Source organism: Kogia breviceps, chromosome 1, assembly GCF_026419965.1.
Source record: "Kogia breviceps isolate mKogBre1 chromosome 1, mKogBre1 haplotype 1, whole genome shotgun sequence".
NCBI classification, from domain to species: Eukaryota; Metazoa; Chordata; class Mammalia; order Artiodactyla; family Physeteridae; genus Kogia; species Kogia breviceps.
Window position 1 is genome coordinate 170,812,809 of NC_081310.1, and position 17,762 is coordinate 170,830,570.

Consider the following 17,762-nt stretch of genomic DNA (forward strand, 5'->3'; position numbering starts at 1 on the left):
CAGATTTACTGAGGACTTACCAGGGGCACTGAGAACACCTAGGGACCCGATGCCAACATTCCCTGGCAGAATGGGGAACACACAGGACACTCTTACCTGTCGCTGCTTTAGGAAGTCCAGGGCAATCTGCACATTCTGCAGCCTGTGAAAGCGCATCCTGCCCTTCTCCCGGGGCTGCAAACAAACAAACAAACGAAAGGGATGTGAATTTCAGCTACACCAATTTACCCATGCAGACCTCTCTCCTCTTTCATTTCAAGGACTAAAAGGCCACAGAGAATTCCTCATGACTGAAGCCAGGCGTGGTAGCATCACATAAAGCACCCCCCAGGGCAGGACCTGTGTGTGTTTTCACCATGCTTGCTGAGGCCCCAGAATGCCTTGTTTACCACTAGGATCCCCGTGAACACACAGCCGGTGTGAATGCAAAGGCTTAGGTAGTGCCGCAGCTCCTCTACGGGTTCTTCTGCAGTCGTATGTGGCAGAACTTGATTCTGGATGCGACGTTAATGGGAACAAAGAATCGCCTCTATGGCTCCCAGAATCGTAGTTAAATGCAATTGTAAGGAAGGGTAGAGAGTCCTAATTGCATACTGCACAGTAATGGACAGAGCCAACTGTATTACAAACCTGGCAAAAGAAACTAGAGGTAGCCAATTTTATACTAGGGAATGAGGAGTTACACACGCTCAACAAGCAAGTGAAAAAAACCTAAAATGGAAGGCAGAAATCAGGAAGAAACCTATTTTCTAGGAAGATGGGTGCCGGTGTAGCAAAGCCACCCTTTACCCCAGTATGAAATACCCAGAGCAAACAAGACCTTGATGATGTAGGGCTGTTCAACACGGCCCTCCAAAGAAAGGTATTTCCTGCCAGTCACTCAGCCCTGGATGTCATACAAGCCACAGGGGAGAGGCCCACCTTTACCCAGTGCCCCTGGTGCCCGTCCCCACTGCCTTGTCCACTGTACAACTCCTATCCATCCAGAAATACAGGAAGTCTGTTTCCCCAGTGGGTACAGGCAGGGACAGCTACCTACCTCTGGAACATTTTCTCCTGCTCACTTTCCTTTTTTTTTTTTTTTTTTTCAGTATGCGGGCCTCTCACTGTTGTGGCCTCTCCCGTTGCGGAGCACAGGCTCTGGACGCTCAGGCTCAGCAGCCATGGCTCACGGGCCCAGCCGCTCGGCAGCATGTGGGATCTTCCCAGACCAGGGCACGAACCCGTGTCCCCTGCCTCGGCAGGCGGACTCTCAACCACTGCGCCACCACGGAAGCCCTCCAATGTTGTTTTTATTTTACTACAATTGGGACTAAAACATTACTCTCACTAGATCATACCCAATTCATTTGTAAATGTCAAATTGGTACTAATTAAAGGCCAATAAAATACAAGGTAGCTCTGTTGTGGGCACCTGCACAGAAGAAACACTGCCCCAGGTTGAAATGGGCAAAAAGTAACCCACCACGTGGAAAGATGGGGTGGAAGCATCTCTGTGGGGGTCCCCTAACCCTTCTAAACAAAACTCCCAAACCAGAGTAATTGACAAAGAGGATGAGGCCTCTCTGTGAAACAGGATAACTTCATAAGTCAAAGTTTTAGGAAAAATCTTCTTAGTGAGAACCTCTTCTCAGTCATTTCAGCTAAACTAATTGTGACTATAGCTTAGAAGATGACAGAGCCTGTGAAACTGAAGACTCTAAGGCAATGGGAAGGGAGATGAATGAGGTGAAAAGCTGACTTTAAGAGGACGGGAAATGGGGATATTGCCTAATCCCTCTTTCTGGAGAAAGAGCATAGGCTATAACTTAGAGCCTGCAAGCAGAAAATGGCCCTCTTACATACTCTAATCTTTACTCCTAAGTACTCCCCACCAAAAATACCCTTAAGAACATGCAAGTTAAATATCTGTCCTCTACAGCAACTAGAGATGCTATTGACCAAGCAGAGTATCTCCATGCAGTGAGTGGTTTGCAAACACCAGGCTCCTCTGAAAACAAATGACATGTGTGGTGAGAACCTGGAGGCCAGAGAGATGGAGAGTCCCCGTTAGTCTGGAGTGTGGAGTCATAAGCAATAACGGTCATGCTGTCAACTAAGCTTTCCACGATTCTGCAGTCTAGACTCAGACAACATAGCAAGGCCACCAGAAAGCCATGGGTCTCCAGGTCACAAAGGGACTTGATGCCACCAAACACCATTATTCTTTTCGTGCCAGCTACTCTCAGATAAGCAAAACAATTCCCACTCCAGGATCATCTAACAGTGGCAAGAGGCACAATTAGTTTTAACCACTTTCTTTGGGACCCAAATTCCCAGGTGGACAGGGAAGATGGCAACTGGTAACTGAGCTACTTGGAGACCTAGAGAACCCCAAACTCTCTGATGGCCCTGCAGTGCCGGCTGGGATGCTGGCGTCCCCAGGAGGACCTACTACATCATCATCATCTTCCTCCTCCTGCTCCTCGCTGTTTGTATGGCGCCAGGAGGGCATGCTCACCAGACGGAGGGTCTTCAGCCCTGCTGGCTCCTTTGGCCACCAACCAAGACAAAGACATGACAGAGTAACAGGAAATTCACAACACATAAATGAAAAGGAAATGAATGCAGGAAAAAAAAGGTGAAAATAAATATGAAAATACCCTCTCACCTCCAGAAAGATGCAAAAACCAAAATAAGACCAGAGCAGATGGTTATATTGAACACTTCTTATGTTGAAACACAGCTTTAATTCTCCACGGCCACCCGCCCTCCCTACTTCTGTGAATCAAGTAAGGCAGAGAGGATGATAAGAATAACCATGAAAGACATATTTGGGTGGTTTTTGGTGAAAAGATGATATTTTACGACTATCTCCATAAACACCTGTCGGTTTTCAAAGGTTAGGAAAAGAAATTTGATTGGAGTGGTTTTAACCTGTTATTTAAGCAACATCACTGAAAAGAATCACTTTTCAATATAAAATCACTACAAGTTCATCAAATATACCAGCCAAATTGCCCAAAACGTAACTTTGTGAGCACTGTTAAGTCCAGCACAGTGAAAGTAAAATTCTGATTACTTAGATGAGATTTATAAACGAGGGCCAGAGAAGAACTAGAATTCATATGTACTGGCTATGTTAATAAAAGCATCTGTCAATTTTAGGCCATTAAACATTATAAAATTAAATCTATTGTAAGACCAAAAAAAAAAAGTGAAACCAAAACAAAGGCCCCAGAGGAAGGCAAGCTCCAACCGTGGAAGAAGCTATTACTTAGGGAGTGAAATCTAATGTGCCAAATCCTGCTCTTGAAACACAACAAACAATGACTAAGAATTCAGCAAAGGCAGTGAGCACGCTGGCTCCACCAGCTCCTTGAGCTGTGTGCCTCTCCAGAGCACTCCTCCCTCACAGGTGTTTCCAGTATTCAGCCCTGGCCTTTTCTAAATGAAAAGTATGTTGTCTACAACTCTAGAGATACAGCAGGAACTGCATAGGATCACAGGCTTCCATTAGGCTCCCATATAGGAAACAATGAGCCCACAGAGAGGTTACGCTGATCCCTCAAACAAAGTGAAGGTAAGAACTCATGAGCCAAGAGGTTCAGCCAGCCTTTGCCCTCAGACAGGTAAGTGCTTCCACAAGCCACATTTAATACATCTGGGGAGGAAGTAGGCATGTTTAATTATCCAAGGAGCCCAGATGTACTATGTCTGGGGCTATGCTCAGACATCAACTTCAGCACTACTCCAACCCTGTGAAAGACAGTGAATCCCAGAAGGGAGAAAGTAAGGTGATTTGGAAAAAAATGACTCTAAACACCTGGGCTTTTAAATGTAAATTTCAGGTCTTTGTTGAATATAGAAATAGAACAATTCATAGTACAAGCGAAAACAGGAGGAGTCTACATAGACTAGAAATAAAGTTGTAGGAAGAAAAATACACCTTATTCAAAAATCTTTAAGTGTAAATCTGCTATTCCTGAAACACTAGCATCTATAAATAGATAAAGAACAAGTAAGGAGAAAACATGCAAATATGAAAGGAACAGAACTGATACCTGATTCCATCAAGAAATGAGAATATATGATACATCAGGTTAAATTAAGATGAAATTACATCATTTATAAAGTGTTAAGTCTGAGTTAGAAATAAAGTCCACCAATTAACCTCTTGTACTTTTTCCTCCCATGTAACAAGAGCACACAGTGACAGCCACTGCCTTAGTACTCAACAAGGTGGACCCATATGTCATTAATAGGGCCACACCTGTGAGGTCAACTCATTAGGAGAAGAGAGAAGCTCACCAGTTTGATGCCTGAGAGGACCTCCAGCAGAGAGATCAGGTTATGGCCATCCCGCAGATCTTCATAAAGATCATTGATGTGCTTCCGGACCTGTGCATGAGAGTGAAACAGACTGATTTTTATTCTATCTTGAATTATTTTATTATCTACACAAGAATCTCTGGTCCTAGGTAAACACAAATTAAAGAATTTGAAACTGGAAACAACAAAAAATTCAGGAATTTTCAGGTTGGAGTACAATACATATGAAATGGTAACACTTAACAGAAGTGTATGTGTGTTTTTTTAAATTGAGGCCAGGGACTTACCTGGTGGCACAGTGGTTAAGAATCTGCCTGCCAATGCAGGAGACACGGGTTCGAGCTCTGGTCCAGGAAGATCCCACATGCTGCGGAGCAACTAAGCCCGTGTGCCACAACTACTGAGCCTGTGCTCTAGAGCCCGCAAGCCACAACTACTAAGCCTGTGAGCCACAATTACTGAAGCCCGCATGCCTAGAGCCCATGCTCCACAACAAGAGAAGCCACCGCAATAAGAAGCCCACACACGGCAACGAACAGTAGCCCCCACTCACCACAATTAGAGAAAGCCCGCGCGCAGCAACAAAGATGCAACATGGCCAAAAATAAATATAAAATAAATAAGTAAACTTATAATTAATAAATAAATTGAGGCCAGATCCATTACACACTCCAGCCAACCATGAAAAATACTCCAGCAAGTTTGGACTAGGGATGGGGAGTCTTAATCATCCTGAAACATCTCAGGAATTATTATGGACCAAAATGTGAAATGACAGCCAATGATGGACGGATGAGACCAGTCAGAGTCAGAAAAGCCTTCCAGAGTGCTAGGAAGGAAACTAAAATGTTAGATACCCAGTATTCCATACGGTGTACCTTAATTTAACCCCTTTATTACCAAATACTTTTTTTAAAAATTTATTTTTGGCTGAGTTGGGTCTTTGTTGCTCCGCGCGGGCTTTCTCTAGTTGCAGCGCGCAGGTTTCTCACTGCAGTGACTTCTCTTGTTGCAGAGCATGGGCTCTAAGCACAAGGCCTTCAGTAGTTGTGGCGCGTGGGCTTCAGCAGTTGTGGATCGCGGGCTCCATAGCTCAGGCTCAGTAGTTGTGGCACAAGGGCTAAGTTGCTCCGCGCCATGTGGGATCTTCCTGGACCAGGGCTTGAACCCGTGTCCTCTGCATTGGCAGGCGGATTCTTAACCACTGCACCACCAGGGAAGCCCCTTACCAAATACTTCTAATAGTGAACTTGAGAATTACTTTCCTTTTGGGAAAAAAACAATTCTAATTTTATAACTGAAACTATGCAAAAACAAATAAATATCACTTTAGAAAAATGTGTGGGTAATGTCAAACATTGTGCTAATGCTTTAGATGTTATCTCATCTATCCCTCATATCCATAAGGTAGGTATTATTATTCCTGTTTTACACATGAGGAAATGAGGCACAAAGAGGTTAAGTAACTTGCCTAAGGTCCCAAGTGGAAAAACTGGCCTCAGTTTGGTCTTTCTGATATTAGTCTTTGCCATTACTACAATGCTTTGTAATCAGACATAATCTCATTTTATTTACTTAATCCAAACAACTGCCCTGTGAAGTTTATTTATTACTCCCATTCTATAAAAGAAACTGAGGAAGCTAAGGCTCTAAGTTATACCTGTAGGAAGTGCCTAAAGTGACTGATTCATTCCAAGTCTAGTGACAACTTCACTGAGTAATATGCTCAAACACAGAATCAAAAGACAATTGGAAATTATAAGGAAGAAGATTCTTTTCAACATAAATAATTTTCTAGACAATAAAAGAAAGGGTTACTCTCAGAATAGTGGATTTCTAGTCACTAGAGTTTTTCAAGCAGAGGCTAGTATAGTAGAATTTCTACATTCACACGGAAGACTGAACTATAAGTCCTTTCCAACTATAATATTCTAGCATTCAAAACAGATTGCAAATCAGAAAAGATAAAGGCTGGAAACATCTCAGTAACTTCCTAGAAAACAAAGGACTTGAAGGATTAGAAAGTGTTTGACAGAAAGAAAGAGGAGGGGAAAACCACATAAGGCTAGGTATAGGGGTGGAAACATGCAAGACATGCATGTTTGTACGTGTGTGTGAAGGAATAAGAAGTTGACAGGTAGATAACCCAACTGGAGAAAATGGTTCATGATAAATTGAACAATAGGTTTCAAATATTTAAAAATTAAATATAGGTTTCGAATATTTCTATATTTTTTGTGCTACTGACAATATGACACACATTTTAATCTGCAATATTAACATTTTCTCCCTCACTTTCTTAAGTTTAGATAATGAATGAAACAATACATTTACCTCAGACTTGTATCACTTGTTGATTTCCCTGGTGTAAATACTCTCTTGAAATGACCAATTTCAAACTATTAATATAATATCACTAAAAGCAATGTTGGGAAGAAATGTACAGTAGCACACCAATATATAGAATTTCCATCAGAGAGATACAACAGAAATAATTGACCTCAAGAGCACAGATGGTAATAACATAGTAAAGTAACTGAAGTGATGAGCTTTGAATATTTATTACCTTTATTTTAAATATAATTTATTTAATTGTAAGTTTACATAATTTAATTTTTAATAATGGCTGTGCTTAGCAAATAGCTCACAAAATTCCTTAAAGTTTAATATTTGGCTCTCACGAGCCCATGACAGTTGACTCCAACACACCAGTGGCTCTAAGATTTCAAGACCCCTCCCTCATGTGGGTCCAAGGGTTCAACCACAGTGCACCACTCAAGAAATTAGCAGGTCATAAGAGTTGGAAAGGAAGGTTGATTTGACAAGTTCAATTTGAAGTATGTTGAATTTAAAACAACAGCAAAGGAAATGTTCTTGAAGCAGCTGAAAATACCAGAATTTAATCTGGGGCAGCTGAGAACTTAAGTTTAGAAGTCATATGCATAGAGGTGCTAGGTAAAGACATGGGAAATGTAGGGCTTTCTGGGTTAGGGCAAAAAAGAAGAGCAGAGTGCTAAGGACTGAGCCTGAGGGAATAGCCAAAATTAGAAGGCAGGAGATGGGAAAGCAATCAACAAACCAGGCGGGGCGGGTAGGGGAAAAGGCAGTGAAAGAGGTAGGCAACAAACCAAGAAAGTATAATCAAGGAAGAGATGATCACCAGTATCAAATGCTACAGGACAAGGAGGATGAAGACTAAGAAAGGCTTTCTGAATTTTCCTACAAATAAGAGTGCTTTCTGTGAGAATAATTTTCTAGAGAGTGGTGGAATGGAAATCAGATTTTAAATGAATAGTAGGTTTTTAAAAGTCAGAAATTATTAAATACTTGATATTAGAAGAAGAGAGGGGCTCTAAGAGCCCCTGAGCCACAACTACTGAGCCCGTGTTCCACAACTACTGAAGCCCACGTGCCTAGAGCCCATGCTCCGCAACAAGAGAAGCCACCATAATGAGAAGACTGTGCACCTTAACAAAGAGTAGCCCCCACTCACCGCAACTGGAGAAAGCCCACGCACCGTAACAATGACCCAACACAGCCAAAAAAAAAAAAAAAAAATTAATGAATGACTAAATTTTGAGACCAAGCCAATCCTCCCCAATCACCATGCATTAGTAAGCCAAGGAAAACTCTGCTCTCCCAATTTTTAAAAGATTGGCTTGAAGTTATGAAAAAATAAACAGCTTCCCCCAATTTCTAAGTGGCTTTAGCAAAGGGGATAAATTGCACTTAAGTGCTTGGAATCAGAATCTGAGCCCAAAGGGACTTTAAAGATTACTTAACTCTAATATACTCAGTTTACAGATGAGAAAAGCATTGTCTAGAGAAGTTAAATAACTTTGTAAGACCATTTAGCTGGAAAGTGTCAGATCACTGTCTCTTAACTCTGAGTTCAGTGCTCTTTCCCCTCACAAGGCTTCCATGATGCTTGAAGGGTAGAAACAACATATTAACAACATTATTAAATTATAAGAGCCCCCCCCCGCAAAAAAAGAACCAAGGATTGTCATGTAGCATTCTTTAACACCTGCAGAAAGCCTGATCTAGAAAAGTTTTGCTCGAAGACTCTTAAAAGAAAACACAAGCAGCTCAACATCCTTGATCCACATTATGTTGAAGAGCAATATATAGGTCAGAGGAGAAAGTTTTAAAGAGAAGAGTATGTTATTTACTGTCATCTATACTTATTAAAAGATACAGGGAAAGTAAGAGTGAGCCTGGTAGCTTCAGATGGATTTCTGAATTTATAGATTTCTGAACTGTAAGAGGGAAAATTCCATACTGATTCAAAGGTCAAATTTATTCTCAAGAAAAGCCCAATACTGAAAAAAACAGGTAACAGTCGTCACAGACTTTTCACTCTGGAGAGAACTGTGCTGGAACGCAGGGAATAAGAGTGGGGGCTGAGAGTCCCTTTTGGAGTAAGTAGAGTGCGATGCGGGAGCAAAGTGTGAGGCTCTTTGCACATGAGAATCCTATCGCCTCTCTGTTTTGAGAGTTCCTTAAGTTTTAAGGAATCTGACAGTGGTAACAGCCAACCCTGATTAACAGAGATTCTCTGAGGATGAGGAGGATTCTAAAATCCACCAAGGGTATCTTTACTTAATAGGCAGGCACTAATGCTCAGGGAGTAGAGAATCCAAGTCCAAATGTAGAACCAAAACCTTCAGTGGGGGTCGAGATGCATTCAGGGTGAAATCAAGCCCTGAAAACTCAGGTCTAGGCAGACATGGTCACAAACCACCACCATACGGTCACAGTTGGGCAACAAAGGCAACACTCCTCTCCTCAGCATCTGACCAGCACGACTCCATCAATCTCTTAAATTACACTCCACTGCCAGTCTCCATCTCATGTGGCCACAGCACAAAGGCTGCACAGGAGAGAGTGCCTGGAACTATTAGAGCATTCTCCCATCCTGTGTTCAGCTAGAGAGCCTCAAACAGGTGGAGAAAAATTGAGAACATTAGTAAAACTCTGGAGTTAAAAACTTTTGCTGGTTTATCTGGAATTCTTAACTAAAATTCCAGGAAGGCCAGTTGCTTCTAGACTGCATACATGACTAAAGATGGAAAGAACTAGTCCATCTGTTAGATTAAATACTTTCCTTCCTTTCGACCCACTAACCTCCGCAGTCAGTAGAAACTGCCAGAGAAAGCCTTCCTCCTCCTTCTCAGGAGCTCATGCTCTCAGTTCTGTCTCATCGTCTCAGCCTTTCTTGAAGTTCTCTTTGGGATACTTCATCAGCTACCAGAACCCAGAGGTATATCAAGGATAATGTAAATAAAATCTCACTTAAAACTCTAGGTTTTTATTTTTGATGGTTCTGGCATATGAGCAGAACTCTTCAATTTGTAGGACTTGTGTTCTAAATTAGGTTATTTATATATTTCAGATACTTACATCCTTAAATCTCTTTTATAATTGGACCAACAGTGTTCTCAGCTAATAAAGAGGAATTGATTTGCTTCCGCAAGAACAAACTGTTTCCTAAAGAGATATTTGGGAATCCAAGAGATTAGGTCAACTAAATCTAGAACTTGAGGGGCTTGGCTGTTTTGATCTTACATCATTCTACTTGCCAATGGCAACACTAATGTAGTTCACGTGTACTTGGGGAGCAAGGCAAAGGATGCCTGAATTACAGAAAACAGATTTGATCCTTAATTCTCAGCCCAAAGTTCAAAGAATTCCAACATGGAGCAATGATTCTGATGAGCAGTGAATCTCTGTGAAATATTCCAAGATGAGAAAATGCCACGGGAACTGTAAGGCTGGGGGCCTGAGAAGAGATGAAAAATTGCCAAGGATTTAAGTAAAGCTCTGGCTGGTCTCCAATTTCTAACAGTGCTATGTGTTCGTCTAGTTTCTCCCTCCCTGGGCCTCCTGTCATCACACAGCACTGAGGCAGAGGTTTCAACAGGCAACATCAGCTACAAGTGAAGAGCAGGGAGCCAGAGCATTTGCATCCAACTACAAAGTTTAGGGGGACAAGCTTGAGGCAGGATAAATTCAGTACTTCCAATTGTTAAGAGAGGAGGTATGAAAGCAGAGCAAGGTGGGGGCGTATTTAATAGTAACAGCAAGCAATTCTGGCCAGAAGACTCATGACTGCTCTTTAGCTCCATCCTTCACTAGCTGTATGACCTTGGGAAAATCACTTCATTCTTCTAATTCTCACTTTCCTCAATTGTTAAAACTGAAAGGATAAAATACCTTTACCTCCTTCAGGTTTACTGTAAGGATCAAGTCAGATTAGAATATGCTTTGTAAGCTAAAAAGACTACTGAGCTATTATTTACTCAGGGTAACAAATCCTTACTGGATACTTCTCATGCTCCGGGTGCAGCACTTGCCTGAGAGAGTAGCACGAGTCCTAGACCTCAAGGAGCAGAGGACACCAATGTGTGAACACACAAGCCCATCTCTTCAAAGTGGTGTGGCATAGAGATGGAGCTGCAATTAGTTTAGTCCAAGGGATGGAGGTCAGAGCCTCAGGAAGGGGATACTGGACCTGGGTCTTGAAGGGTAAGTGGGTGATGGTCAGGCAGAGGAGGCCAAGACATGCATTCAAGGGAGAGAGAAATGAATAAGCAAAGAGTATGAAAGTACACAGTGTTTAGGAAGCAGCGAGATGTTTCGTATGGCTACAGCACAGGCTATGCAGGGGACAATGCCTGGTTGGAAACAAGCTGTGAAGGGCTCTGCACCATGACAGAGTTATGTGCCACCAAACCAGAGGCAACTAACTGGTAAATGTTGAAGGAATTAGAGGAAAATTGTAGGGTTTTTTTCTCCCTGTCTCTCTCCCTTCCTACTTTGTCCCGACTAAAAAAAATAGGACACAACATCAACCTTCAAGTTACAATCTGGCAGAAAGATGAATGTTGCAGGTGCTGTAACAGAAGTACATAACGAATACAGGGAGGGCACAAAGGAAAAGCCAGTCAATTCCAGGTGGGAGAGTCAGGAAAATACCTACTGAGGGGGTGTTAAGTTGGTGTTGTCCAGGCAGAACAGCGTTGGGGAAGGTAATCCACGCAGAGGGAGCCCCATAAGCGAAGATACAGAGTCATAAATAGCATGGCAAACAGTTCAGCAAGAGCTTAAGGTCTGAGAGGAATATGACACTATGAGCCTGGAAAGGTAGGCAGACCAGTGTCAGTACTGCAGAGGTTAAGAGCTCAGGTGCTAGACTTCAGGCTGCCTGAGTTCTAGTATTTTAGTTCTTCTTTCTAGTGGTATGACCTTGAACAGGTTATTTAACCTCTCTGAATCTCATTGATAAAATGGGACTATTAATAGAATCTACAGCATAAGGTCAGTGAAGAATTACATGAGATGATCCATGTAAAAGACTTAGTACAGAAAGTCTGATTTACAGTAAGCACTCAATAAACTACTACCATTATCATTACATTTGTTCTTATAGAAAATTTTATGAGGAAACTATTATGGCCAAGTCAAGAGATGAAGAAGCCCTGGACTAGAACAGAGGTAATGGGGATGGAAAAGAGAAACCAGATGCAAGCATCTTTCTGAGTTCAAAGTGACTGACTGTAGTTGGTGACAGGGAGAGGTGATGGGCAGGACTAAATATAGTATGATTCTAGGTTCCTAACTTGCACAGCTAGGTACATGAGTGAAAATATTGAGCAATTTGAGGTGTGTTGAATATAGGACATGTCTGGGTAACATCCAGATGACCGTGTCAAGTACACTGTGAGATACAGGTCCTGGGCTTAGGAAAGAATGCAGGAAAAGGCTCTATCATCACCTCCTTACCTATATCTTGTAGTTAGAAAATCGCCCTCATTTGTAGTTAAACAAGTGGCCCTAACAAGCCATGTCTGATTTATGTAACCATCTCCCCGGCCATAGTTTACTGAACTAAATTGATAGACCACTGACCCATGGAGGAGAAGAAAACCTCAGCCAACCAGATTGCTTGTGTCTGTGTCTTTAGGATCATATGGCTGCAGGGGTTTACATTATCATTTGAGGGACAGTCACCGTGGAGTGGTGCAGAGAATGCAGAGAACTAAATGTAGGAGACACACAGAAAGATATAAAAATGAAGAAACACAAGGCCTCATAAAAAGAGAAAGAGAGAGTAACTGCCCAATAAAGTTTAGTTTTCATAAAGCTCAAATGCATCCAGACACCAGACTCTGGAGATCGCCCTGTATCCCTTTCTACTTATGATTCCTTGCATTCCATGCAACCGAATGAGCCCGTGGCTAATGCAAATGAGACCGCCAAAGAATACAGAGAAGAAAACAAGAAAATGGTTAAGACCCAGGGAATGTCAACATGGAGGACTCAGACAGAGGAAGAGAAGCCAGTGAAAGAGGCAGTCATGGAGGGAAGAGGTAACTGAGGAAAAAGCAGTGTCCTAGAAGGCAACATAAAAGAGAGCTTTAAAGGAGCAGTAAGGACTTCCCTGGTGGCACAGTGGTTAAGAATCCAGCTGCCAATGCAAGGGACACGGGTTCGAGCCCTGGTCTGAGAAGATCCCACATGCTGCAGAGCAACTAAGCCCATGTACCACAACTACTGAGCCCGTGCTCTAGAGCCCATGGGCCACAACTACTGAAGCCCGTGCCCTTGGAGCCTGTGCTCTGCAACAAGAGAAGTCACAGCAATGAGAAGCCCACACACCACAACGAAGAGTAGCCCCCGCTCACCACAACTAGAGAAAGCCCGCTCACAGCAATGAAGACCCAACGCAGCCAAAAATAAATACATAAATAAGGTAAAATAAAATAAATGTTTTTAAAAAAACAAAGGAAGCAGTGAGTTAGTTAACACTGTCAAATGCTACAGAGAAATCAAATGAGAAGAAGATAAAACTAGGCTACTAGATACAGCAATTAAGAGGTCACTGGTAATCTTTCCCAGAGCAGTAATTATTACAACTCACAGTTATTTAAGTTGAGTCATTATTGTTAACTTTAAAACTTTGTTTTCAAATCTGACTGCCACATTAGTCATACTGTTTATTCTTAGGTGAGTATTTAATATGCCTCTGCCTTGGGTTTTCCTCTATTTAAAAATAATAATATATAAAAAAAAATAAGATCTCCCTCCAACCCTAGCTATTTTGCTCTGTATTTTAAACTGCATGGGGGTTACACCTGAATATACATATTAAAAATTTCATTAAACTGATCATTCAAGATTTGCATACTTTGAGAGAGAACAAAATCCCCTCTGCCCCATCCTTCCACAGTAATCAGGTTAAAAAATTTAAAACAAGAAAGGGGCTTATAAAATAGTACGTAAAGTTTGGTGCAAAGTGTTCTTGGAATCCCAGGAATCACACCACGGTGTATCCTCAACCTCAGCCTCCTCAGGTAATGGAGGTGTTACTGTCTTCACCAAGAAACTGATCGGTGGAAGTTTCCACGTTATTTGGACTATGTTAGATATTTTTTTTAAAAAGTCATGTGTATCCCCCATCAACTGGAGCACATGGCCAGCAACATGAACTGAGAGAAGGGACTGATAGATCCAGATCAGGAGCAGCCAGAGGGGCTAGGGCAGCATCCATGAAGGGTTCCTACCTTCATCAGGTGCTTGTTGACCCACTTGGTGAACGTCTTCTTCTGCACACGGTCCCGTTCATCTGTGAGGAAACAAGGAGAAGGCACTGGCTTAGCGCTACCTGGCAACACGTTCCCCAACCACTGCCTTGCCCACACCCAGATTCTCCGGGACAGTGGAGACAGTTTCCTCGGGACTATGAGATAGCGTCTTGTTGTTGGGAAGGTTCAGTCTGTCTGAACTTCCTCTTCCGTCCTTACCATGTTGTCACTTTATGCATTAGACAGAATCATGTGCCTCAAGAATCTATTCATGGCAAAGTCTCCTTCGCATCGTAATTCTCCAGGGAGCACAGTGATTCCCTGCTTCCCCTGCCCCCAGCAAGCTCCAAAAAGCCAAAGCTGTGAAAACCCCCAACAGAAGGGGTGGAGTGCCCTTGGCGTTCGGGATACCTCTAGTGCAGGGTTACATCTCACCCTCCACACACCGGTCCTCTTGACCAATGCTCTCCTCCCACCCCCTCCTCCCCAGTACTCCCTCACTCCAGCTTCCTCCCCAGCCTCACCAACCAAACTCTCAAGAGCTGCCCACTATGCCCTGCCCCGCACATCTCCTCCCTCCCTCCCTTCTCCCAAGTCTTACAGAGCCCCACTTTTTTGGTACGCAAACTGCCCTTCATTCTCAATTTTGTTCACCTCTTTAACAGAAACATGACTGTCAACACTTGACAATGACTGCGCCACAGAGGCCTGATCCTACGGAGAACTCACCTTCTCCCACAACGCCGCCTCCAGACCACCGATTCATTGGCTCCGTTCCTTTTCTACTTATTTGAAGCCCTTGCCCTCCACTATACAATCTTGTTTAAATCATCCTTTCTGTCATCGACCACTCCCTGCTGCCTGCCCCCTCCACGTGGCAAATCTACGTTAACTTCTCGTAACAACTCGGTTCACATTTACTATCTCCAAGGGTATCCTATGGCATCATCCTCAAATTACTTCAGCATATGCGTGGACAATGCATGTGAGCCTGCTTGGCTCCACGGACCTTCAGCTCCACAATTCACAGCCAGCCACCGCCATGCCACTTCCTGAGCCTCATTCCTTCTCCAAACATACCTATTCAGCAGTCATCTTTACCAATCTTTCATACCTCCTCATCATTCTCAACCTTCAATCACTCCCTTCTTATTTTACCGTGTTTATTAAGAACACCTAAGATCATCCCAGTCTGTGCTAGACAACATAGTTAAGCAATTCAAAGCTGCAGTCACTAATATCCCAGGGAGTGTCTCACCTGCCTAACCTTCTACTAGTATGTTCACCAGGACAATCCCCAAACCTGAATGACTACCATGGCTTGACTCCTCCACTTCTCCAACTCAGAGAAATTTCAGAAGAAAGTAGCAGAATTATGTAACTCTGGCTCACTAGTAATTCACGCAAACTTCAGTTAGGTTTTCTCTCCCTACTGCCAGAGTTATTCATTCCCTTCTTACTGACTCCCAAGTAAAAGCCACATAGGTACCATTCCAAACAATGCTAAGGCTTTCTCTCCACTTCAAGGTAGATGCACTATCTTCTTATTTTTCTGAATCTATAGCCATTCAGTAAGTGCTCCTTCATCTCTTTCTCTAACCTTACCTTTACCTCTTCCTTTCCTGCTTTATTTGCAAGGAACAGTGATCTCTTCCTATTACAGACCACAGAACTTAGGAATTAGAATGGATTTAGTCTAATTCCCTGCTGATTCACAAATCCCCTCAACAACAAAGAATCGTATGTTCAGAGTTGAAAGGTCTGTCCAAATCTTGCATACATCTACAAGATTATTGACTCTTAAAACTTAAGATAATAGAGAATTCACTACCTCATAAAGCAACACATACTAATTTAATAGTTCCATAACATGTCATAATCTGCATCCTTATAAATTCTACCTATTGGTGCTCACTTGGAACAGTTGGGATTTAAGTCTTATCTAATTTTCACTTCATAGAGTCCTGCAAGCGTTTGAAGCCAGAATTTTTATTAGATTTGACCACTGTCATTCCAACATATTTTGATCTTCTTTATTTATAGATGCTGATTCAGTTATCTGACCTCTTCATCATCCTTTCCAAGCCTGTATCATCTGCAGACTGAATCAGAATCAGCTTGCATCTACAATCTCATCTAAATCACTGACATTTGTTTTCTCTTCATGGCAAGCTACTTTCTTCCTCTCTACCTCTCCAAATGCTATTCATTCTTTAAAATTCAGCTCATTCATTCACTCATTTATTCTTTGAATAAGTCCTTATTAAGGAGCTAGCTGCTTGGAATACCCTGTGTTACACAAAGTCACAGTCCCTACCTTTAAAAGAGTCTAGCAAAAAGGAGACAGTCTAGCAGAAAGGAGAAATAACTTCAATGCAGCTTGACAAGTACTGTTAACAGAAGTAAGCACAGAGCGCTCAAGAACGTTAAGAGAAATGGCTAAGCCTGTTTGAGTAGAGGAGGGACCCATGGGAGGTTAGTGAACGTTTCCAGATGGGTGACTAACTAAACCTTAAAAGATGAGTACAAGTTAGCCAGAAAGAGAAGGGACAAAGCTACTACATGAAGTTCTACCTAGTGCAAAGTCACAGAGATAAGAAGGAGCTCATGTTCAGACAACTGCACAGAATTAAGGGTGGTTGAAAGACAGGACGTGTAAATAGGTAGTGGTGACACTTAAAAGTGGATAGAATGGCAAATCACGGCCTTTCATGACAAGCTAAGGAGTCCAAACTTTATCACCAAGAAACTGGTAAGGGGAAGGTAAGGGAAAGTATTGAAAGATTTTAAATAGAAGAATGACACGTGAGATTTGTGTTTGAGAAAAATTACTCTGACAGCCTTTCCTGACAATTTCATTTCTCAATAGTCTCTTTGTTCTCCAAATTTTTATGGTACTTACTATTCTAATCACTCAATCCATACTTATATAATTATATAAAATCTGATCTTTTAATATGCTCATTCTTACTCATCAATGAGATCATTAACTCCTTGAGGAAAGAGATCACGCTTTACTTTTCTTCATGTCCCAGAGCTTCTAACATCTAAAGCTCTTCATTATAAGACTAAAATAAATCCTTCCCCTTACCTGAACTGAAAGTCAGCTTTTTAGCTATTGGAAGCATGACTGATGAGAAACTATCTGGTTTTCCTAGTGCATTATCCCCATGGGAGGGCTTGGTAGGTTAACAGAATAACTATGGGTACAAAATAAAGAAGACTCAATTGTGTTAATCTCATCTTCAGGTCTAAAAGAACTGAGGCAGTGGACTAAAAAGAAATCACATTAATTCCACCTCTTTAAAATATTGGCTAGGGCTTCCCTGGTGGCGCAGCGGTTGAGAGTCCGCCTGCCGATGCAGGGGACGCGGGTTCGTGCCCCGGTCCGGGAAGATCCCATGTGCCGCGGAGCGGCTGGGCCCGTGAGCCATGGCCGCTGAGCCTGCGCGTCCAGAGCCTGTGCTCCGCGGTGGGAGAGACCACGGCAGTGAGAGGCCGGCGTACCACAAAAAAAATAAAATAAAATAAAATATTGGCTAGTTTAAAAGGAAATCTGTTAACTTTTTCTCTTCCATCTATGTATTGTTTAACCTATTATAGCAAACCCATATTACTTTTATAATAAAAGAAATTCTATAAAGAAAACCTGTGTCTTCAGAGTGAGAACTTTGTAAAATTAGAAACAGACTATTCTTGGTTATAAGGGTAATAAGTAGAGCAAAGCAGAGTGGACCTGGCATTGGTGAAAATGTGGTGGGCAGAACTTTTAGTTAGCTTTAATACTGTTTTTCCATTATGTTTGCATGTCCCAGCAAAAAGGTGATACTTACTGGTGTATCTGAGTTTTTACATATTGGACGG

At 42.2% G+C, this 17,762-nt stretch overlaps 1 protein-coding gene across 22 annotated transcripts in view; it reads right to left on the minus strand.

Moving 5' to 3' along the window:
- The window catches only part of MACF1 (microtubule actin crosslinking factor 1), a 349,861-nt gene that overhangs the window by 207,191 nt on the left and 124,908 nt on the right, over positions 1 to 17,762 (minus strand). For 16 of the 22 annotated variants that reach the window (XM_067010949.1, XM_067011058.1, XM_067011015.1 and 13 more), the window contains 3 exons: positions 13,878 to 13,939; positions 4,291 to 4,380; positions 97 to 174 (listed from right to left, as the gene is read on the minus strand). In XM_067010949.1, coding sequence (XP_066867050.1) covers positions 97 to 174; positions 4,291 to 4,380; positions 13,878 to 13,939 — 230 coding nt within the window. Of the gene's footprint in view, positions 1 to 96; positions 175 to 2,434; positions 2,531 to 4,290; positions 4,381 to 13,877; positions 13,940 to 17,762 lie in introns of all 22 variants that reach the window. The other 6 variants (XM_067010930.1, XM_067010996.1, XM_067011067.1 and 3 more) reach the window with 1 other exon arrangement.